Consider the following 20,074-nt stretch of genomic DNA (forward strand, 5'->3'; position numbering starts at 1 on the left):
TGAAAATATTGATTTTAAACCTGGATGTTGGGCTGGATTAGTGAGGCTTTTTCTCACACAGAAATAAATTAGTATTCTAATTTTGTCATTCATTCTTTAATGGCATGATTCCATCAGTTACTAACTTTGCATTGTGACTCTGCTTCTGCTAGTTAAACAGATGTATCAGGAAAAGTAACTACAGAGAAGAAAAAGTATTTGAAACCAAAGTTTAACATATCAATTTCTGCCAGTCTTTCAGTTTGCTCTAAAGATAATGTAACTGCAAAATAATTGATAATCAGAAAGTTGAAGGTTAAAGTGTATTATCTGGATGACTTTAAAAAATAATATGAAAGGTATGCTACCTTTCAAATCTAACCAGGAAGTGTGACTTTCAATATAAGACAGGATGTGCTTAGAGATTATATATATCAGTTTCATTTGGAATGGACTATATTGTTGGATTGTGTTGATGTACTGAAGTAATGAGATGTTATTACTGTGTTGTACAGTCTTCCGTTTCCCTTGTTTTTCAGTTCTCTGCTTTTCTTTTTTTGTAATGCTGCTATTTGTGTTACATAATGATCCTTTACAATACAGGAAGATCTTTTCTGTTATAATTCCTAAGTTTTCAAAATTGCTTAATTACATTGTAAGTGTTATTTTTTCCTTTTGGCAAAGGGAGGTTGATTATAATGTTTGTGTATGTGTAACCTGTAGCATGCATACAAAAGGTTGCTATTGCCTTTTCTCATTTCTGTTCACTACTTTTCAACTCTAACTTCTGGCACGCAGCTTTTGGCAAATTATACTGCTATTATAATGTGGATAGATATTGCTTGAGAGACTTTGGCGTGGACTTTGCATTCAACAGTGAACGACAACACTCGCTTCTAACCTTGATGAAAACTGGAATGAAAGATTTATCAGAGATATTGGTATGATTTCATATTCCCAAAGTAACAGTGGTAATTGGGTACCAGTTCAGAAGAAACACTAGTCATCAATTTACAATGTTGACATCAAAAAGCCTGTGCACCCAATCACATTTAATATTCTGACTGCAAACAGCAAAGCTGAAAAGCTCCATTAACTTGTTAAATATTTTGCTATTTACTTAAGCATTATCAATACTACACTTCATGAAATTAAGATGCAGGGGAAGTTTCACATACATTTTAAAAATATTTCTTAAATTTAATGCTTGTGAAATTTTGTGCTATTTGAAAGAATAACTGTATGTATAAATAATGTCTTTTAAGAGCTTGTAGATTGTTTCAACAGCAATTTTTCCACAGTGCAATAGCAGCCACTTGTAGCTCATGCAGCAAGTCGTAATTTCTTTCATCCTTTTATAACAGTGAGAACTTCTGTAAATCATTTAATTGGCCCATTATTTTAATTATGATAGACTGTAGAAATTTGACAGAAATTCCCTGTGCAGGTGCAAAGGCACACTGTCATTTCTTTTTTTTCTTTTTTTATGTTTAAAGATGTTTTATTTAATTTACTTCATCTTCTTCTTCAGTTCTACCAAGTTTTAGCCCACTGTAGAAATGTGATTGGGTTAGTATCAGGATCAGTTTTAATATCACTGGCATATGTTATGAAATTTGTTGACTTTGTAGCCACAGTACATTGCAATACATAAAGCTGTGCCGAACATGTCCTTACTTTAGAAATTACCTAGGCTTACCCATAGCCGTCTATTTTTTGAAGCTCCATCGACCTATCCAAGAGTCTCTGAAAAGACCCTATCATTTCCGCCTCCACCACTGCTGCCAGCACTCATGCACTCACCACTCTCTGTATAAAAAACTTACCCCTGACATCTCCTCTGTACCTATTTCCATGTCCTCTTGTGCTAGTCATTTCAGTCCTAGGAAGAAGCCTCTGACTATCCACACAATCAATTCCTCATCCCCATGATCAATACCTCAAGTATTATATATATAATACTTAAAAGTGTAATGATGTAGTGTTCATGAGTTTATTGTTCATTCAGAAATGGATGGCAGAGGGGAAGAAGCTGTTCCTGAGTCATTGTGTGTGTGCATCCATGCTACTGTACCTCCTTCCAGATGGTAGGAATGAGAACAGGGCAGGGGGTCCTTAATAATGGGTGCTGCCTTTTTGAGGCATCACCCCTTGAAGATATCCTGGAAAGTATGGAGTCTAGTGATTATGATGTAATCCACTGCTTAAGGTTTGAAGGATCAGAATGCTTTGCAGATCATCTTTTGAAGTGTAGTAGTCAGTGTTGCAATAAAGGATATACAGCAACAAATTTGTGCACAGCAGAGTCTCCCAGAGAGCATTGTGGCAGCAATTGTAAACTTGGTTTTAGTGTACAATGTTAGAATTTTTCTAAGCGATCTCTGCACACATTGGGTTCAGTATTTGTAATTGGTTTGTTGACATGCGTCATGATGTGCTTTTCTCTGAATATGTCTTTATCTTTATCTTTGCCTTTCAACTTGATACTTTTTTATAGCTGAAAGAAAATGTTTAGTTGAAATGTTGTAAAGATTGTCCCGTAAATATTTTTTTTGCAAAGACTCAAATTTTATTTTATCAAAACTTTGACTTTGACACAAATATAATCTGCAGCAAGTACGTGTTGAAGATGTTGAAGGGATGCTTTGTCTGCCCACTCATTTACCCCTCAATAAGGTCATTTTGATTTTGCAATAGTGGAAAGTGGGTGGTACCAGGTTTGCTGCCTGGTTTTCTATTCCATTACCTAAAGTCAAAATGACCCACAAGCTTACACACAAATAACCTTTATGTATTTTCAGTATAAGCTTTTCTGGATAATATTTTTGAAATGAGACCTCCAAGTTTCCTCAAATAGTCTTAGCAGCCACCCTAGCAGATCCTACTGGCATGGCACATAATGGAAACAGTTGCACTTTGGTCTTGCTCGGACTGCTGATTGTAGAGCAGATTGATTAAGTCTGCTCCAGGGATGTTGAGATGCTGGTGATTTAACTTGATATCTCTGGTAGAGGTATTCCCTGATTATATTTCACCATTTTATGATTTTAAGAAATTTAAGAACATAAAACAGAGACATCAGTAGAGTATGGGCTGTTTGGCCCACAATGTTGTGCTGACCTTTTATGATCAATCTATCCCTTCCCTCCTACATAGTCCATAACCCTCTTTTGTTCTTTCGACTATGTACCTACTATATCGAAGAATCTCCTAAATGTCCCTGTTGTACCAGCCTTTACCATCACCCCCAGCAGTCCATTGCAGGTTCTTAACAATCTCTGTGTGTATAATCTCTTCCAAACTTTTCCATCACTCACTATGCCCTCTGATATTAACCATTGCCACCCTGGAAAAGAGGCTCTGACTGTTCACTCTATGCTTCTTCTAATCTTATACATCTCTATCAAATTGCCTCACATCTTCCTCCAAAGATCACTCAGCCTCAAACATGTTCTCTAATTTGGGCACCATCCTGACAAATCTCTCTGCATTTTTGATGTAAAATATCAAGAAAGCTAATAGCACAAGAGATCAATTAATGCACTTGTATTATCTCAGTTATTTTATTGATAGGTTTGCACTTCATCATTTTGGACTGGCTAGAGTTGAGTTGGATTTTTTCTTAAATTGTTAGTGGATGGTCACTGGTAATATTCTGGTTCCTCTTATCACTAATGATTTATATGGTTCACATTTCCAATTCTGGTTTGTTATTTTCCTTCTACAAAATAACTTAAAAAGAATGTGAGAGGTGCATTAAAGTTTGCTTGACCAATCCATCTGGATAGATTGTGTTGATCTGGAACATGGAAACAGAAAAACCTGCAGCACAATACAGGCTCTTCAACCCACAAAGCTGTGCCGAACATGTCCCTACCTTAGAAATTACTAGGGTTACCCATAGCCCTCTATTTTTCTAAACTCCATGTACCTATCCAGGAGTCTTTTAAAAGACCTTATCCACCTCCACCACCGCAGCAGCCCATTCCATGCACTCCTGACATCTCCTCTGTACCTGCTTCCAAGCACCTTAAAACTGTGCCCTCTCATGCTAGCCATTTCAGCTCTGGGAAAAAGCCTCTGACTATGCACATGATCAATGCCTCTCATCATCTTGTATACCTCTATCAGGTCACTTCTCATCCTCCATCGCTCCAAGGAGAAAAGGCCGAGTTCACTCAACATATTCCCAATCCAGGCAATATTCTTGTAAATATCCTCTGCATCCTTTCTATGGTTTCCACATCCTTCCTGTAGTGAGGCGACCAGAACTGAGCACAGTACTGCAAGTGAGGTCTGACCAGGGTCCAGGGTCCTATATAGCTGCAACATTACCTCTCAGCTCCTAAACTTGATCCCACAATTGATGAAGGCCAACGCACTGTATTCCTTCCTAACCACTGAGTCAACCTGCGCAACAGCTTTGAGTGCCCAATGGACTCGGACCCCAAGATCCCTCTGATCCTCCAACTGCCAAGAGTCTTATAATACTATATTCTGCCATCATATTTGACCTACCAAAATGAACCACCTCACACTTACCTGGGTTGAACTCCACCTGCCATTTCTCAGTGCAGTTTTGCATCCTATCAATCTCCCAATGTAACCTCTGACAGCCCTCCACACTATCCACAGCACCCCCAACCTTTGTGTCATCAGCAAACTTACTAACCCATCCCTCCACATCCTCATCCAGGTCATTTATAAAAATAACTGAGAGAAAGGGTCCCAGAACAGATCCCTGAGGCACACCACTGGTCACTGACCTCCATGCAGAATATGACCCGTCTACAACCACTCTTTGCCTTCTGTTGGCAAACCAGTTCTTGTTTCCACAAATCAATGTCTCCTTGGATCCCATGCCTCCTTACTTTTTGAATAAGCCTTGCATGGGGTACCTGAGCAAATGCCTTGCTGAAATTCATGTACACTACATGTACTGCTCTACCTTCATCAATGTGTTTAGTTACAACCTCAAAAAATTCAATCAGGCTCGTAAGCCACGACCTGCCTTTGACAAAGCCATGCTGACTATTCCTTATCATATTATACCTCTCCAAATGTTCATAAATCCTGCCTCTCAGGATCTTCTCCATCAATTTACCAAACACTGAAGTAAGACTCAGTGGTCTATAATTTCCTGCGCTATCTCTACTCCCTTTCTTGAATAATGGAACAACGTCCGCAACCCTCCAATCATCCGGAACCTCTCCCATCCCCGTTGATGATGCAGGTATTATTGCCAGAGGCTCAGCAATCTCCTCCCTCACCTCCCACAGTAGCCTGGGGTACATTTCATCCAGTCCCGGTGACTTTTCCAACTTGATGCTTTCTAGAAGCTCCAGCACATCTTGTTCCATAATATCCACATGCTCAAGCTTTTCAGTCCACTGTAAGTAATCCCTACAATCGGCAAGATCCTTTTCCATAGTGAATACTGAAGCAAAGTATTCATTAATTACCTCTGTTATCTACTCCGGTTCCGTACACACTTTTCCACTGTCGCACTTGATTGGTCCTTTTCTCTCAAAACGTCTTATCCTCTTGCTCTTCACATTCTTGTAGAATGCCTTGGGGTTTTCCTTAATCCTGTCTCGCAAAGCCTTCTCATGGCCCCTTTTGGCTCTCCTAATTTCATTCTTAAGCTCCTTCCTGCCAGTCTTAAAATCTTCTAGATCTCTATCATTACCTAATTTTTTGAACCTTTTGTAAGCTGTTCTTCTTGGCTAGATTTACAACAGCCTTTGTACACCATGGTTCCTGTACCCTACCATCCTTTCCCTACCTCATTGGAATGTACATATGCCCCGATCTGATGCTAGTTAATCTCTCCATTGGCAATCTCCAATGGATTCATGGGCCATTGGATGATAGGTCTGTTACTTAATTACCAATGCATGTACAATGTTAAGTAGATCTAAGTGAGAGAAGATAAAACACATTAAACTAGAAAAAAGAATGGTGGAGCAGGGGTTCCCAACCATTTTTATGGCCATTGACCCCTACCATTAACTGAGAGGTCTGTGGACTGCAGGGGTTCCAATGGGAACCCCTGCCTTTTTGGGACCTGGTCACGATAAGATTGGAATTGAGAACTGAAAATATTCTGGTGGCAGCAGAAATTGGGAAATAAATCATTAAAAGGTGGAAGTCAGACCAATGGAAAATTAATTCATGAGTTAACCAAAGCCAATATTGGCTTTAAAGGGGCAAATTTAGTGTGGAATAGGTTTTCCTTATAGGTATGCCAAAGGCATTTTTGTGGAAGTGGTGTTTAAATCTGAAGGCAGATAAGAACAGTGATCTGGATTGTTCTTATATTGCCTAACATTGGAATGTTATCTGAATTTGGTCAAGGAGTTAAAGGGAATTAGTATCGTTTGGAGAGGTTAAGCTAGATTTCGTGAACTGAAATCTAGTTTTTCTGAACTGTCGTTCTATTTAAAAATATATTGTGTTCTTTGAGTGTGCACTACTTGTAGTCTGATCACATTACTTTGTAACTTAACATTTTATTTCTCTCAAATTTCCAGACTTGAATTTGCCTCAAAATAAACTAAACAAGGTATTTAGCAGTTAATAGTATTTAGTGTCTGAAGACTATTTGAATAATTAAATAATTTAAGATAAAGCATAATTGAATGACTATTATTTAATAGAATGTAAAAAAGGTATGTATCACTTTGTAACCATTTAATTATAATATTCATCACGGGAGTAGCAAATAGTACACAAAATAATTAAATGCCTAGGCATCTTCATTATCATGTGGAAGTCAAATTAAAAGCACAAATTAAGTTCATGGTCACCAGCGCAACAGCCAAAACTCCATCATGAACCTAGAACATCAATTGGAGAGAAACAAATCAGTTACAATAAATGTGGGAAGCTCCTGCTGTACACAATTAATACACAGATTTAGGTAGTTTAAATCTAACACTATTGCATGTGAAACCAAAATAAATCTGTTAATTTATGGACTACAACAAAAAATACATAGTCAAAATTTTAAATTGGTCTGTAGAAGACCGACATGATTTCAGTCTTGCAGTAACAGGCCTTTGAAATAGTAACAATACTGATCTTAAAACCAAAGACAGAATCATTGAAAGATAGTACCCTTATGTCAAGTACAGAAAATCTTACTTTAATAAAGGAAAAAACCACAGAGAGTGATAAATCTTGTTCTTGGTCATGAAGGACTGATTTGAATGTTTGCAAATAGTGCAAATTAACTTGTGTCTTGCAGAGAAGTACAAAGCATATAATAAAGTAAATTTTTTTTAAAAACCTGAAATAACAGCAGAAAATATATAAGTACATAGCAAGGATGTGAGAGTTTGTAAAATGGTTAGTAAATTTGCTGATGACACCCTGATTGGGAGGGGGCTAGTGAATTTGCTGATGACACAAAGGTTGGAGGTATTGTGGATAGTGTGGAGGGCTGTCAGAGGTTACAGCAGGACATTGATAGGATGCAAAACTGGGCTGAGAAGTGGCAGATGGAGTTCAACCCAGATAAGTGTGAGGTGGTTCATTTTGGTAGGTCAAGCATGATGACGGAATATAGTATTAATGGTAAGACTCTTGGCAGCCTGGAGGATCAGTGGGATCTTGGGGTCCGAGTCCATTGGGCACTCAAAGCAGCTACGTAGGTTGACTCTCTGGTTAAGAAGGCATATGGTGTATTGGCCTTCATCAATCGTGGGATTGAGTTTAGGAGCCAAGAGGTAATGTTGCAGCTTTATAGGACCCTGGTCAGACCCCACTTGGAGTACTGTGCTCAGTTCTGGTCACCTCACTATAGGAAGGATGTGGAAACCATAGAAAGGGTGCAGAGGGATTTACAAGGATGTTGCCTGGATTGGGGAGCATGCCTTATGAGAATAGGTTCAGGGGCGACAGAGGATGAGAAGTGACCTGATAGAGGTGTACAAGATAATGAGAAGCATTGAACATTTGGATAGTCAGAGGCTTTTACCCAGGGCTGAAATGGCTAGAACAAGATGGCACAGTTTTAAGGTGCTTGGAAGTAGGTACAGAGGAGATGTCAGGGGTAAGTTTCTTACACAGAGAATGGTGAGTGCATGGAATGGGCTGTCAGCGACGGTGGTGGAGGTGGATACGATAGGGTCTTTTAAGAGACTCCTTGATGGATACATGGAGCTCCGAAAAATAGAAGGCTATGGGTAACCCTAGCTCATTTCTCAGGTAAGGATATATTCAGCACAGCTTTGTGGGCCAAAGTGCCTGTATTGTGCTGTAGGTTTTCTATGTTCTATGTTCCACTTTCCCTACAATGTCAAAGGTATGAATTATCTATATCTTCTGTTTCTATGTAGTACAAGTTGATATTTAGAATGCAGTGAACATCTCTGAGAGAATGGTTAGACAACATGAACAACAGAGGAAGAAGGTATGGTTACAAACATAGTCAATAACCTGATTTCTCCAGAATAATGCAATGGAGGCAGCCCAGAGGCCACCCAATATCATCCAATTTTCAACAAAAATGGCTCCTGTAAGACAAAAAAAATGGAAAGGTTGATTTTGGAAGACCAGTTCAGAAACAGAATCAGGTTTAATATCACTGGCATATGTTGTAGGAGCAGTACATTGCAATATGTATCATCATATCCTGTCTCATTTGGAGTGATTTTTTTTTGTCCCATTACTCTGTGATTCTAATTGAGTTGCTAGAAAGTTAATGATCAGAAAACCACAGTAACGGCTCAATGTGATCTTCTTCTGTGAACATCATTTCAAATCTATTGGGATTTCGCATTTACTGAATGATGTATGATCTATGTAAGGTGGGTATTACTTAACACAATGGATTTTTCTTTTATTTCTCATTTTTTCCATATGTTCTCATGAAAATAAAATTATTATTCACTTGCAAATGCATTCCATCCCTGGTGACCCAGTCTTGTGTGTCCTCCTTATGTTGATGTCCTGTTCTTTCATTCTCATTCAATCTTGTTCACTTGGTCATCTTTGGATGTGTTCTCTCTTTCAATCATTGTGAAAGCGCTGGTTGTGGAAATTGGGTGTAAGTATAAGAGCAATAATATTTGAAAAATTAAATATGCATTAGAAATGTATTACAAACAATTGCTTGGCTGTAAAGTGTAGCATGTAGCAAAAGTTGGAATGGGACCCAACAAGATGGCAGTTCACCCATTCAAGAACAATTTATCTTTCTCGAAGTTGCATTTAAATTACTTTATGTAATCAAGCATAAGATAATAATGGTATTATAATTCATATGATCTCCATTAGCTTGAATTTTATATTGGGCTAGCTTGAATGTGTACAGCTTCAAAGCTCTTAATGGTTGTTTTTATTAGGACTTTATATGGTATGTGAAAGTTGGACAAAGGATGAAATGTGTTAAATAATTGTACCAGAACCAGAACAGAATTGGGTTTAATATCACCAGCATATGTCATGAAATATGTTGCCTTTGTGGCAGCGGTGCATTGCAATACATAATAATAGAGAGAAAAAATGGGAAAAATAGGCAAGTATTACTTTTCTCATCTTTTATGGAATGTTTTTGCCTATTTCATTTTTTATTTCTATTGTAGCTGACTGTGGAACTCTGTTGCTTTAACATAATTTTTGGCTTTCCATTCATTTATTTCATTATTTAAAGTATTTAAGTGCTGTCAATGGGCAAATAATCTGGCAGAAAATTGTTGCAAATGGAGGCTAATTTCATCTGGGCTCAAATTTTCTTAAAATCTGCTCTCTGTGAATTTGACATTGCAGGAGATTGTCCAATAATTTTATACATGCAGCATGTTAAATGCAGAGGAAAGCAATAGAGTAATAAGAATTGAAATATCCATGGTAACAGAACAAAATATTATCCATGAAACTGCTTTGTTACTTATAGTGAACATACGTAATAAGTTACATTCATTAAAAGGAAATGCAGAAATGATTGAAGTATTTTGTTTATTTTTTAAAATCAATTTGATTAAGAGCTGTATTGAAGTCTGTTACTTAAGGTTCAGTGTTCCAATAAAGATTCTTAAATACATCATCATGTGATATTCAGTGTTTTCACCACTGGCTAGTGGTGAATAGGCTAGTTATTTATACTATTTAGTATGAACAAATTGCCCAAGATAAGCAACTTGCCCAGGGTTTGTAAATTTAAAAGTTTGTAAAGTCAAGAAGTCATGTGGTTTAAAAGCAATAACAAACTTCCTGAGGTCACTTCAGTCTGGTAGCATAGGCAGTATCCAGGTTATGTAAGGGTTTCGTTCCAGAGAACCGTCTGCAAGTCAGAAATGTATGTTTACCCGAGCATATTGTATCGTTTTACATACACTTGCTTTAATTTTTTCATCCATCAGTTATTCAGTCTAACACTACTCATAGTTCAACACATGGAATACGTATTGTATTCAGTCAGTTATAAGCACTATGAAATATGGAACTAACATGGAAAATGTGTAGCTCAGGTGGTTGATGGTTAGGTTGAGTTGTTTTCTGATCTTGGCAATCCATTTGTAAACATTTTGTCACCAAATGAGGAGACATCATCGGTGTGCTATTCACTTGTGATATGTCCTTCGAATGCTTGGCGTTTATATACTTAATGAAGTAGTTGATTGGTCGTCATTACGGGAACCCAGTTGTGACGTAGGGAGGGGATCTGGTCGCTGATCGCCTGGTGAACTAGTCATCTGGAAATGTTTTTATCCGCCTTGGCTTATAACTGGGGTCGAGGTCTACATGTCTGTTTATGGAATTGATTGCGGATAACCATGCTTCTAGGATTTCTCTCGCATGCTGCGTATTTGCTTACGTCATGACTTTCACCGATGCCCAGTCGAATTTGTTCCCCTCTTGATCTTCATGGGTAAAGACTAGGGAGAGTTGGTCATGCCACTTTGCAGTCAGTTGATGTTCGTGATCATGAATGTGAAATAGTTTATTATTACCATCTTGAAAAATGCTTTAAAATGAACGGGAGAATTTGTATAAAATGTGATTTCTGTAAGTTCGGTCAGTAACTATTGAGCCTCTATATTATTGAAATTTACCCAGTACATGTTCAGTTTGTTGTAAAATTAAATAATCACATGCTGATTAGCATATAATTGAGATAGAGACTTTTGCAATTGGAAGTAAAATGAACATATAAACATTTAGACCTGCCATAATATTTTAACAATTAAAAAATGCTTATTGAAGGTGTTAACAATATTGTGTGAAAATCTTTTGTTTATTCTTTTAGGAGCATTATTACAATTTTACCATGAAGAATTGTCAGTTTTCTTTTGGTGTTTGGTTTAATGTTGAACAGAAAAGATATAAATGGAACAATTGAATCATAGTATTGTTCAGGTTGTTTATTGTTTTGCGGAAATAATAGTAATACACTAAAATGTGAAAATCGTACAACTTAATTTAATCCCCGAAGTTCTTAGAATTTCAAGCATTAAATTACAAATAATAAACATTGCAAACTACTTTAGGTGGATTACAATGAGAGAAGCTTTGAGACATTTTATGAGGGTGCAGTGCCGTAACACTTGTGCAAAAGAGTTGTGTCACTGAAATGGAAATTCAGAACCGTAGCTTATCCTGATGGTGTCCTGAAAGCTGATGTTAAACTTCCAGATTTACAGAACTTAATTTTGCCAGTGTTGCAGTTGAAATGTAAATGCAATACAAAAGCTAGTATTACATATCTAGAAAAAATGTTTTTCATATTGATGTCATTTGCAAAGATATTAACAAAATTATCCTGTTCTTAAACAGTCATGTTGAATTATGCCATAAACACGATCAGTGTTAGAACATTAAATTTAAAAAAATGGATGGTCATGAAGGCATATAATTTTTGATTCTATATTTCTCAAATGATCATACTTTTTCTTCATAACTTGTACACACAAATTAGAAATAAATTGTCATGCTGTCAGCAAATATATTATTTTGATCTTTATAGGAATGATTACGGTAGTTCCCTGGAATGCATGCCTGTCCTTTAAAAATACTGCAATGATTTCTTGGTTTGCCATTCTTTGGGTATTTATGTCACTTTCATAAATTCACCCTACAATGTCATCTGACTGTGTCAGATATAGACTCACAACTTTGCCTGTTAAGATTGACACACATCATGATGGTGTAATTAACAATCCAGTAAAAGATGAATACATATATTCAGAAGAATATAAGCCATTAGACTTTTTTGCTGGTAGTTTTACATACACTTTGTCACCATCATTTAAGTATAAAATGGCAGTTCCTGAGGCATGATCAACATATTGTGGTGAATATTCATCATATGTATACATTACAGGCTCATTGTTTTTATATAAACCAACCCAAACGTTTGCCTCCTTGACGTGTACGTGATAAAAAAATTGGTAGATGCCTGTTATTTCACATGTAAAAATTCCATTTGATGGATTATAGTTGTTATTTGAATTGATCAATATTTTGTCAAAGACTATTGGTTCACCTGTTGAATGAAATGGCTGAGAAAGAATGGCAGTAAATGCTGGAACAGGATTCACTACATCACCTGAGTTGATATAGCCATGATAGCCTAAATATTTTCCAGTGTGCATAATAATTTCACCAGGTGGGCCTGCTGGACCAGGAAGTCCTGGACTGCCTGGTGGCCCACTTGGTCCTTTTGGTCCAGGTGGACCTTGTGGTCCTTCAATGACTTTTCCATTAAATTTACCTGGGGGGCCTGGAAGACCTTGTGTTCCTGGAACCCCTGGATCTCCTTTTACTCCTGGATGGCCTGGAGAGCCTGGAAGCCCAATTAAGCCTTTTGGGCCAGCTGTTCCCTGAAGTCCTTTTTTTCCAGGTTCACCTGGATGACCTTGAGGTCCTTGAGGCCCTATTCTACCTGCACTGCCTGGTTTTCCACGTGGTCCAATAAGTCCCTTATCACCCTTTTTACCCTCTGGACCTGGTAGTCCTTTATCACCTTTTGATCCTGGTTTTCCAGGGGGCCCCGGTGGTCCTCGCTCTCCAGTTGATCCTGGCTCACCTTTTGAGCCTGCCTGCCCTTTTGGACCCATCAATCCTGGATGACCCTTTTCTCCTGGTGCACCAACTGAACCAGGTGGACCTTTTGGGCCTTTTGGTCCTGGTGGCCCTGATGGTCCCACTGAACCTCGTGGTCCAGGTTCTCCAGGTGAGCCATGCTGTCCTTTCTGTCCTGGTTTTCCAGCTTCACCAGGTAAACCTGGATGTCCTTTTATTCCTGGCAGTCCTGGTTTTCCTAAGCCTGGTAGTCCAGGAGTACCTGGCAAGCCTTGTAGACCAGGGTGGCCTTCCTTCCCAGGAATTCCTGGAGGTCCTCTTGCTCCAGGTTTTCCAATCCCTTGTTTTCCAGGTGGTCCGGGTGGACCATTTTGGCCTGGTTTTCCTGGCCTTCCTGACTCTCCTGGTGATCCTTTTTCACCTTTGTGACCTGGTTCACCTTTAGGACCAGGCAATCCTGGGTGTCCTTTACCTTGTGGTCCAGGAAGACCTGGTGGACCTCGTGGTCCAGGAGGACCTTTATCACCAGGTCGCCCTGGACTTCCAATACCCGTGTCCCCTTTTGGCCCAGGTTGACCTGGATATCCTGGGTTCCCTTTTCTTCCAGGAAATCCAAGTGTTCCTGGTTGACCTGGTTCTCCTTTAGCACCTGGTTTACCAATGACAGATAACCCAGCTGGTCCAGGAGGTCCACTCGGTCCTGGAGGCCCTCTTGGTCCTTGCTTCCCTGGGGCTCCCTTTTCCCCTTTTCGTCCAGGAGTTCCTGGCACACCTGGCCTTCCTGCTTCTCCTGGATGGCCTGGTTTTCCAACAGCTGATAATCCTTGTGGCCCTGGTGGCCCAGATTTACCAGGATGCCCCGGTAGCCCAAATCCTGGCTTTCCTGGGTATCCTGGTGGACCAGGTGGCCCAGGTGGGCCAGGTGGTCCTGGCTCTCCATCTTGTTCTTCTGTTAAAAAGAAATAAGTTCATTTAGATTAACACGTTGGAACACTGTTACTAAATTGTGCATGTTTTTCTGTACTTGCCTGTGTGTGCCATATAAAGTATTTTTAATTAAAATGTCTGTGTTTACTGCTGAAGTGAATTCAATTTAATAAGGATGAGTAGGACATGATGCAAGTATGTAATATTTGCAAGTAGTACAGCAAACTTTTTAGTGTTGAAGTACTTAATAAGAAACCACCTTTGGTTGACATCTTAGAAGTTAACCATACATTTCAGTGTGTTTGTTGGTTTTTAAATTTATTTTAACCAAATGGGAAAGAGGGTTAGGTTTTACCTTCCCAGTTAGGTAACAAGTATTAATAAAGTTAAAATAGGATGTGTTTTGAGCCGCATCCCCTATATAGAGTCTGGGGAATGAGATGCCTTGCTGATAATCCCCATTAACGCCATTTCTAAGACTCTGTTGGTTTGTAAGATATTCTGTTACATTCGTCTGGTATAAAATGATTTCATGTACTTGGTTTCTGACCAAATTTATGGTCTTTATTCTCCCAGGAGCATACCTCAATTAGGAATTGAAATGATATGTACATAGACTTGCAAGGCTACTCTGACCACATCCTCATGGCCTCTTCCAACCGTACTATTCATTTGCATTTTCTACCCTTGGGTGATGGGGTGGGTGGGGAGAATACCTCCCCATGACTTTAGCCTCAACTTCCTAGGTGGACATTGATCCCTTGGACACTACTGGACTTTAAAAAAAAAAGGTAATTAATTAATTAATTAATTAATTAATTAATTTTTAATGTTTTTCCTTCTACATTATGTATTGCATTGAACTGCTGTTGCTAAGTTGACAGATTCCATGTCACATGCCGGTGATAGTAAACCTGATTCTGATTCTGATTCTGATTTTTATTCTTTCGGCTGCTATCACCTTTCCACTTGGTAGCTTTGAATACAATTAATGTGAAAAGCATATTAGCCTATACTTTGTAAAGTGTCTGACAGACAATGATTTCTTTGACTCTGCTTAGATTTTCCACTACTTCTATTTTCTATTTGTTTTTCTAAGTTTATATTGTATTTAATTGTGTCCTTAAATATTTATCACATTTTTATTTCCCCATTCCCATTCTTGGGGTAAGGCTAGTGCTTGGAAAAACAAGTCTTGAAAATTTTACTCCAAACTCAGAGGAACTCTGAAATGGTTGAATGTTGATTTGAATCCATAATGAAAAAGATAAGCGGAATCCTTCTTAAATTTTCAGAGAAGTGGATGCTTGATCACTTAATCAAGTTAGTAAAAAGAGAATGTGCAATGGATTCTTAATATATGATCTTAATATTGTTTTAAAAAACTCCTCTGTTCTGCATACAATTTTGTATCTTATTACCTGAGGAAGACGAGGAAGAGGAAGAGGAATCGTTATTAGTTTCATTGTCTTCCGAATCTTGGTCATTAGATTCGTCACCTATTTGAGAAAGAAACAAAGAAGCATTTTGTAATTAAAGTTTATCAACTAAAATGCAAATATTGATTTTAGTTATTTACTTCTTTTTGGAGCATTAATTTTGAGAAGAAAATTGTGGATTTGGTTGCTAAAGCACAATATAGCCAAATTGGTTAACTGAAAAAATAGTTGCAATGTTTTAAGAGATAGTTGAACAGGCTTTGCTCTTGATCATATCAGTGTTAGGCATCACTTCACTTGTGTATCTGTTGGGGTTGTCTACTGTATCTGGTGCTCTTGATACAACCTTGGTGAGGCCCGATGTAAATTGGGGTCTACTTTTGTTGAACACCTGCACTCCATCCGTCAAAAGCAGAATTTCCTGGTGTTGGTGTCCAACCATTTTAATTCCTATCTCCATTCCCCTTCTGACATGTTATCCATGGCCTCTTCTTCTGTCATAATGAGGCCACTCTCAGGGTGGAGGAACAACACCTTACTTCTGTCTCAGTAGCCTCTGACCTCATAGGATGAACATTGATTTCTCTTTCCAGTACTACTGTTTTTTCCTCCCCCTTCCCTCATCTTCTATTCCCCTCTTTGACCTCTTACCTTTTCTCCTCTCCTAATTATCACCTTGCCCTGGTGCTGCTCCTTCTTTTCCCTTTCTCCCATCATCCACTCTCTTCTGATTCCTTCTTCACCCCTTTGACTTTTCCACCAAACACCTCCCAACTTCTTACTTCTTACTTCAATCACCCCCACCCCACACCAAGCTGGCTTCACCTATCACCTTCTAGCTTGTCCTTCTTCCCCTCCTCCACCTTTTTCTTCTGGCATCTTCCCCCTCCCTTTCTGGTCCTGATGAAGGGTCTTTATTCATTTCCATAGATGCTGCCTGGCCTGCTGGTTTGCTCCAGCATTTTGTGTATGTTGCTCTGACTTTCCAGCATCTGCAGAATCTCTTGTGTTCTTATATATCAGTGATAAATTTGATTCAAAGTGAGAAGCACAAGGCCTTTAACACTGGAAGTATAACTGAGAGGTATATGTTCTCCTTGAGGGAAAATTAAGAAGTTATTACTTAACACACCAGAATTTACGGTGGCACAAAAGTTCATTTATCAGACAGTTTCTCGGCTCATTCAATATCATCTTACTTTTTTACTCTATGCTATTGTAATTGATTCAGAGGACCTTGGGAGTTATCAATAGTGAGAAAGGATTTGGAGAAGTTGCAACATAGAACAGATTGTTAATCCACTGCCAGATGTGCCCTGAGAATCTTGAGGGAGTATTAAACATAATGTGACATTGAATTGTGACTTCATTAATTGCACCTCATACTGATCCTACCATAACGTAAGCAAATGTTTGATTATTAAACAAAATTAGAGAGCAGATTACTGCAGGATAACATTGATATGCATTGCATATTGGTAACAAGAGAATAAAAATTGGTAACTTTTAAGTTATGAAGCTATGACCAGTGGGATGTTCCTGGGATTTGTACTGAAGTTTGGTGTTTGCATTCTATATCAGTGTTTTGGATGAGGATCTACTATTATTTCCATCGTTACTATGACATAAAGAAAGTGAAGTTGCAGTGAGGGGAGTGCAGAAGTTCTTCAGGGGATAAAATAAATGGGCAAGGATGTGTGAATTGAAATACAAAGTGAAAAATATGTGAAGTCATCTTAAATAGAGAAAATATAAAGGGGGGAGTACTTTGCAAATTATGATAGATTAAAAGGTGTTGGTGCTCATTGAGAGCTGGATTCTTTGTATGGGAATCACTGAAAGTTAGCAAATGTGTACAGCAAGCAATTCAGAAGGGAAATGGTATCATTGAGGATTTGAGTACAAGAGTGGAGTCATCTTATCTGGATTATACAGATTACTGTACTTGTGAAAATAGAACTGGAATACAGTTGGAACTCTTGTCTCCAATTGATATATTTATCATACGAAAAAGGTGCAGTGAAATGTTCAGTAGATTGATGCTTTGGACACTGAGTTTGTTGTATAAAAGAGATAGTGTAGACCAAGTCTGTGCTTTGAATTGTATGTAAAACAATTGAAATCTAAAAGAACATGTCAGTTATCATGTAGAAAGATAGTATAGTATTTAGATTTGCATTTTAATTTCAGATTTCTACATTTTATTTTGTTGAAAAAAAAGCTTACTTGTTGAGTTAGCATCTGCATCCTGATTGTTTTCTTCAGAAGACGATCTCCTTGAATAGTGGCCCTTTTCCGGATGTGCTGTTTTTGGAGAGTAGAATAAAGTCAAATTTGAAGAAGCCTCTGATTCTAGTTTGAACATTTGCCAATATATACTACATAAGGTAAGATTCTCAAGCTAAAACAAAAGGTTGTTTCATGACCAATCACTTTAGTAGCAAAACTTGAAATATGAAAGACCAGTGCCCTTGAATGGAAAATCCTTCAAAAGGTAGTGGATACGGTCCAGTCCATCATGGGTAAAGCCTACCCCACGATTCAGCACATCCACATGGAATGTTTTTGCAGGTAAGCAGTCTCCATCATCAGGCCCCCCACCACACAGGGCATGTTTTCTTCTCGCTGCTTCCATCAGGAAGAAGGTATAGGAGCCTCAGGAATCACATCAACAAGTTCAGGAACAGTTATTATCCTTCAAGCAATTGGACCTAAACACGAGGGGATGCTTCACTCAACCTCACTTGCCCCATCATTGAACTATTCCCAAAACCTATGGACTCACTTTCAAGAACTCTTCATCTCATGTTCTGGGTATTTACTGTCTGTTTATTTATTTATTCATTCATTCTTTCTTTTTTCCTTTCTTCTTTTCATATTTGCAGCTTGCTGTCTTTTGCACACTGTCCGCTTTGTAAATTCAGTCTTTCATTGATTCTATTATGGTTATTGGATTTATTGAGAATGCCTGCAAGATAATGAATCTCAGGGTTGTATTAGTGACATTTATGTACTTTGATAACGAATTTCCTTTGAAATTTGAACTGAACTTTGAATTAATTGCCTTTAATCTATTATAGGTGGTAAATTTCAAATTTTCAAGTGCCTCTCTGACAGGCTGTTCTACCAACATGTCTAGGATTTACCAAGTCCACTGGGGTTATATAATTTTTACTAATGCAAAAATGGGTGCACACTGAAGACATTTATTTTATTTGTTCATGGAATGCGGATATTGCTGCAATTCTGGCAATTATTGATAATCCCAGATAGATAGATAGATAGATAGTTTATTCATCCCCATGGGGAAATTCAACCTTTTTTCCAATGTCCCATACACTTGTTGTAGCAAAACTAATAACATACAATACTTAACTCAGTAAAAAATATGATATGCATCTAAATCACTATCTCAAAAAGCATTAATAATAGCTTTTAAAAAGTTCTTAAGTCCTGGCGGTTGAATTGTAAAGCCTAATGGCATTGGGGAGTATTGACCTCTTCATCCTGTCTGAGGAGCATTGCATCGATAGTAACCTGTCGCTGAAACTGCTTCTCTGTCTCTGGATGGTGCTATGTAGAGGATGTTCAGAGTTTTCCATAATTGACCGTAGCCTACTCAGCGCCCTTCGCTCAGCTACCGATGTTAAACTCTCCAGTACTTTGCCCACGACAGAGCCCGCCTTCCTTACCAGCTTATTAAGACGTGAGGCGTCCCTCTTCTTAATGCTTCCTCCCCAACACGCCACCACAAAGAAGAGGGCGCTCTCCACAACTGACCTATAGAACATCTTCAGCATCTCACTACAGACATTGAATGACGCCAACCTTCTAAGGAAGTACAGTCGACTCTGTGCCTTCCTGCACAAGGCATCTGTGTTGGCAGTCCAGTCTAGCTTCTCGTCTAACTGTACTCCCAGATACTTGTAGGTCTTAACCTGCTCCACACATTCTCCATTAATGATCACTGGCTCCATATGAGGCCTAGATCTCCTAAAGTCCACCACCATCTCCTTGGTCCCTGATTGCTTCTGAATTTAGAAGATAGTTAAGATTCAATTGCATTAGTAATGTTAGTATCATGTGTTAGTCTAACTATGTATGTAGTTCTCCTTCCACAAAACGTATAGATAAATCAGATTGGTTTTTAATGTGGTGTGAAGTTTTATGATCATTGTTTCTGATATGGACCTTTGTGTCAAATTTTATTTTTAGATTTGACTAGAATAGTGTATTATAATATAAACCAGAGTGTAATGAAAATCATTGCTTGCATGATGCTCACAGTAAACAGTTTACATGGTAATTAAATACAACAGTAAGTACAATAAGAGCACAGAACAGCAAAATGATTCAGAGTTCCTCAGGCAATCTGATGGACTACAAAAGTAATGCAATACAAAGGTACCAGAAGTGTCAATAGCAGAACTACCAAGAGAGGTAGAGTAAAGTGAATGAGAATGTGGCAGCAACACCAGGAAAGGAGTGTGACAGAGTTGATGGGTTTGGGAGTCTGACAGCAGTGGCGAAGAAGGTGTTCTTTAAGTGTGGATGTCTGATCTTTCAACCTCCTGTATCTTTTGCCAGGAAGTAGAGGAGAGAAAAGGGAATAGCCAGAATGGCAGGAATCCTTGATGATTATAGTCTTCCTGAAGCAACACACCATGAAGACAGATTGGGTGGAAGGAAGTGATGAACAT

At 38.4% G+C, this 20,074-nt stretch overlaps 2 protein-coding genes across 2 annotated transcripts in view; one reads left to right on the forward strand and one right to left on the reverse strand.

Annotated features, from left to right (window-relative positions):
- Window positions 1–20,074, forward strand: part of nt5dc1 (5'-nucleotidase domain containing 1) — a 611,704-nt gene that overhangs the window by 95,213 nt on the left and 496,417 nt on the right. The window lies entirely within an intron of this gene.
- LOC140733774 (uncharacterized) overlaps window positions 11,353–20,074 on the reverse strand; it is a 42,572-nt gene continuing 33,850 nt past the window's right edge. The window contains exons 10-12 of the mRNA XM_073057529.1: window positions 17,601–17,678; window positions 15,357–15,434; window positions 11,353–13,957 (exon numbers count right to left, since the gene is read on the reverse strand). Of these exons, the coding sequence (XP_072913630.1) occupies window positions 12,123–13,957; window positions 15,357–15,434; window positions 17,601–17,678 (1,991 nt within the window). The 3' untranslated portion in view covers window positions 11,353–12,122. The remainder of the gene's footprint in view (window positions 13,958–15,356; window positions 15,435–17,600; window positions 17,679–20,074) is intronic.

Source organism: Hemitrygon akajei, chromosome 9 (assembly GCF_048418815.1).
Source record: "Hemitrygon akajei chromosome 9, sHemAka1.3, whole genome shotgun sequence".
Classification (NCBI taxonomy): Eukaryota; Metazoa; Chordata; class Chondrichthyes; order Myliobatiformes; family Dasyatidae; genus Hemitrygon; species Hemitrygon akajei.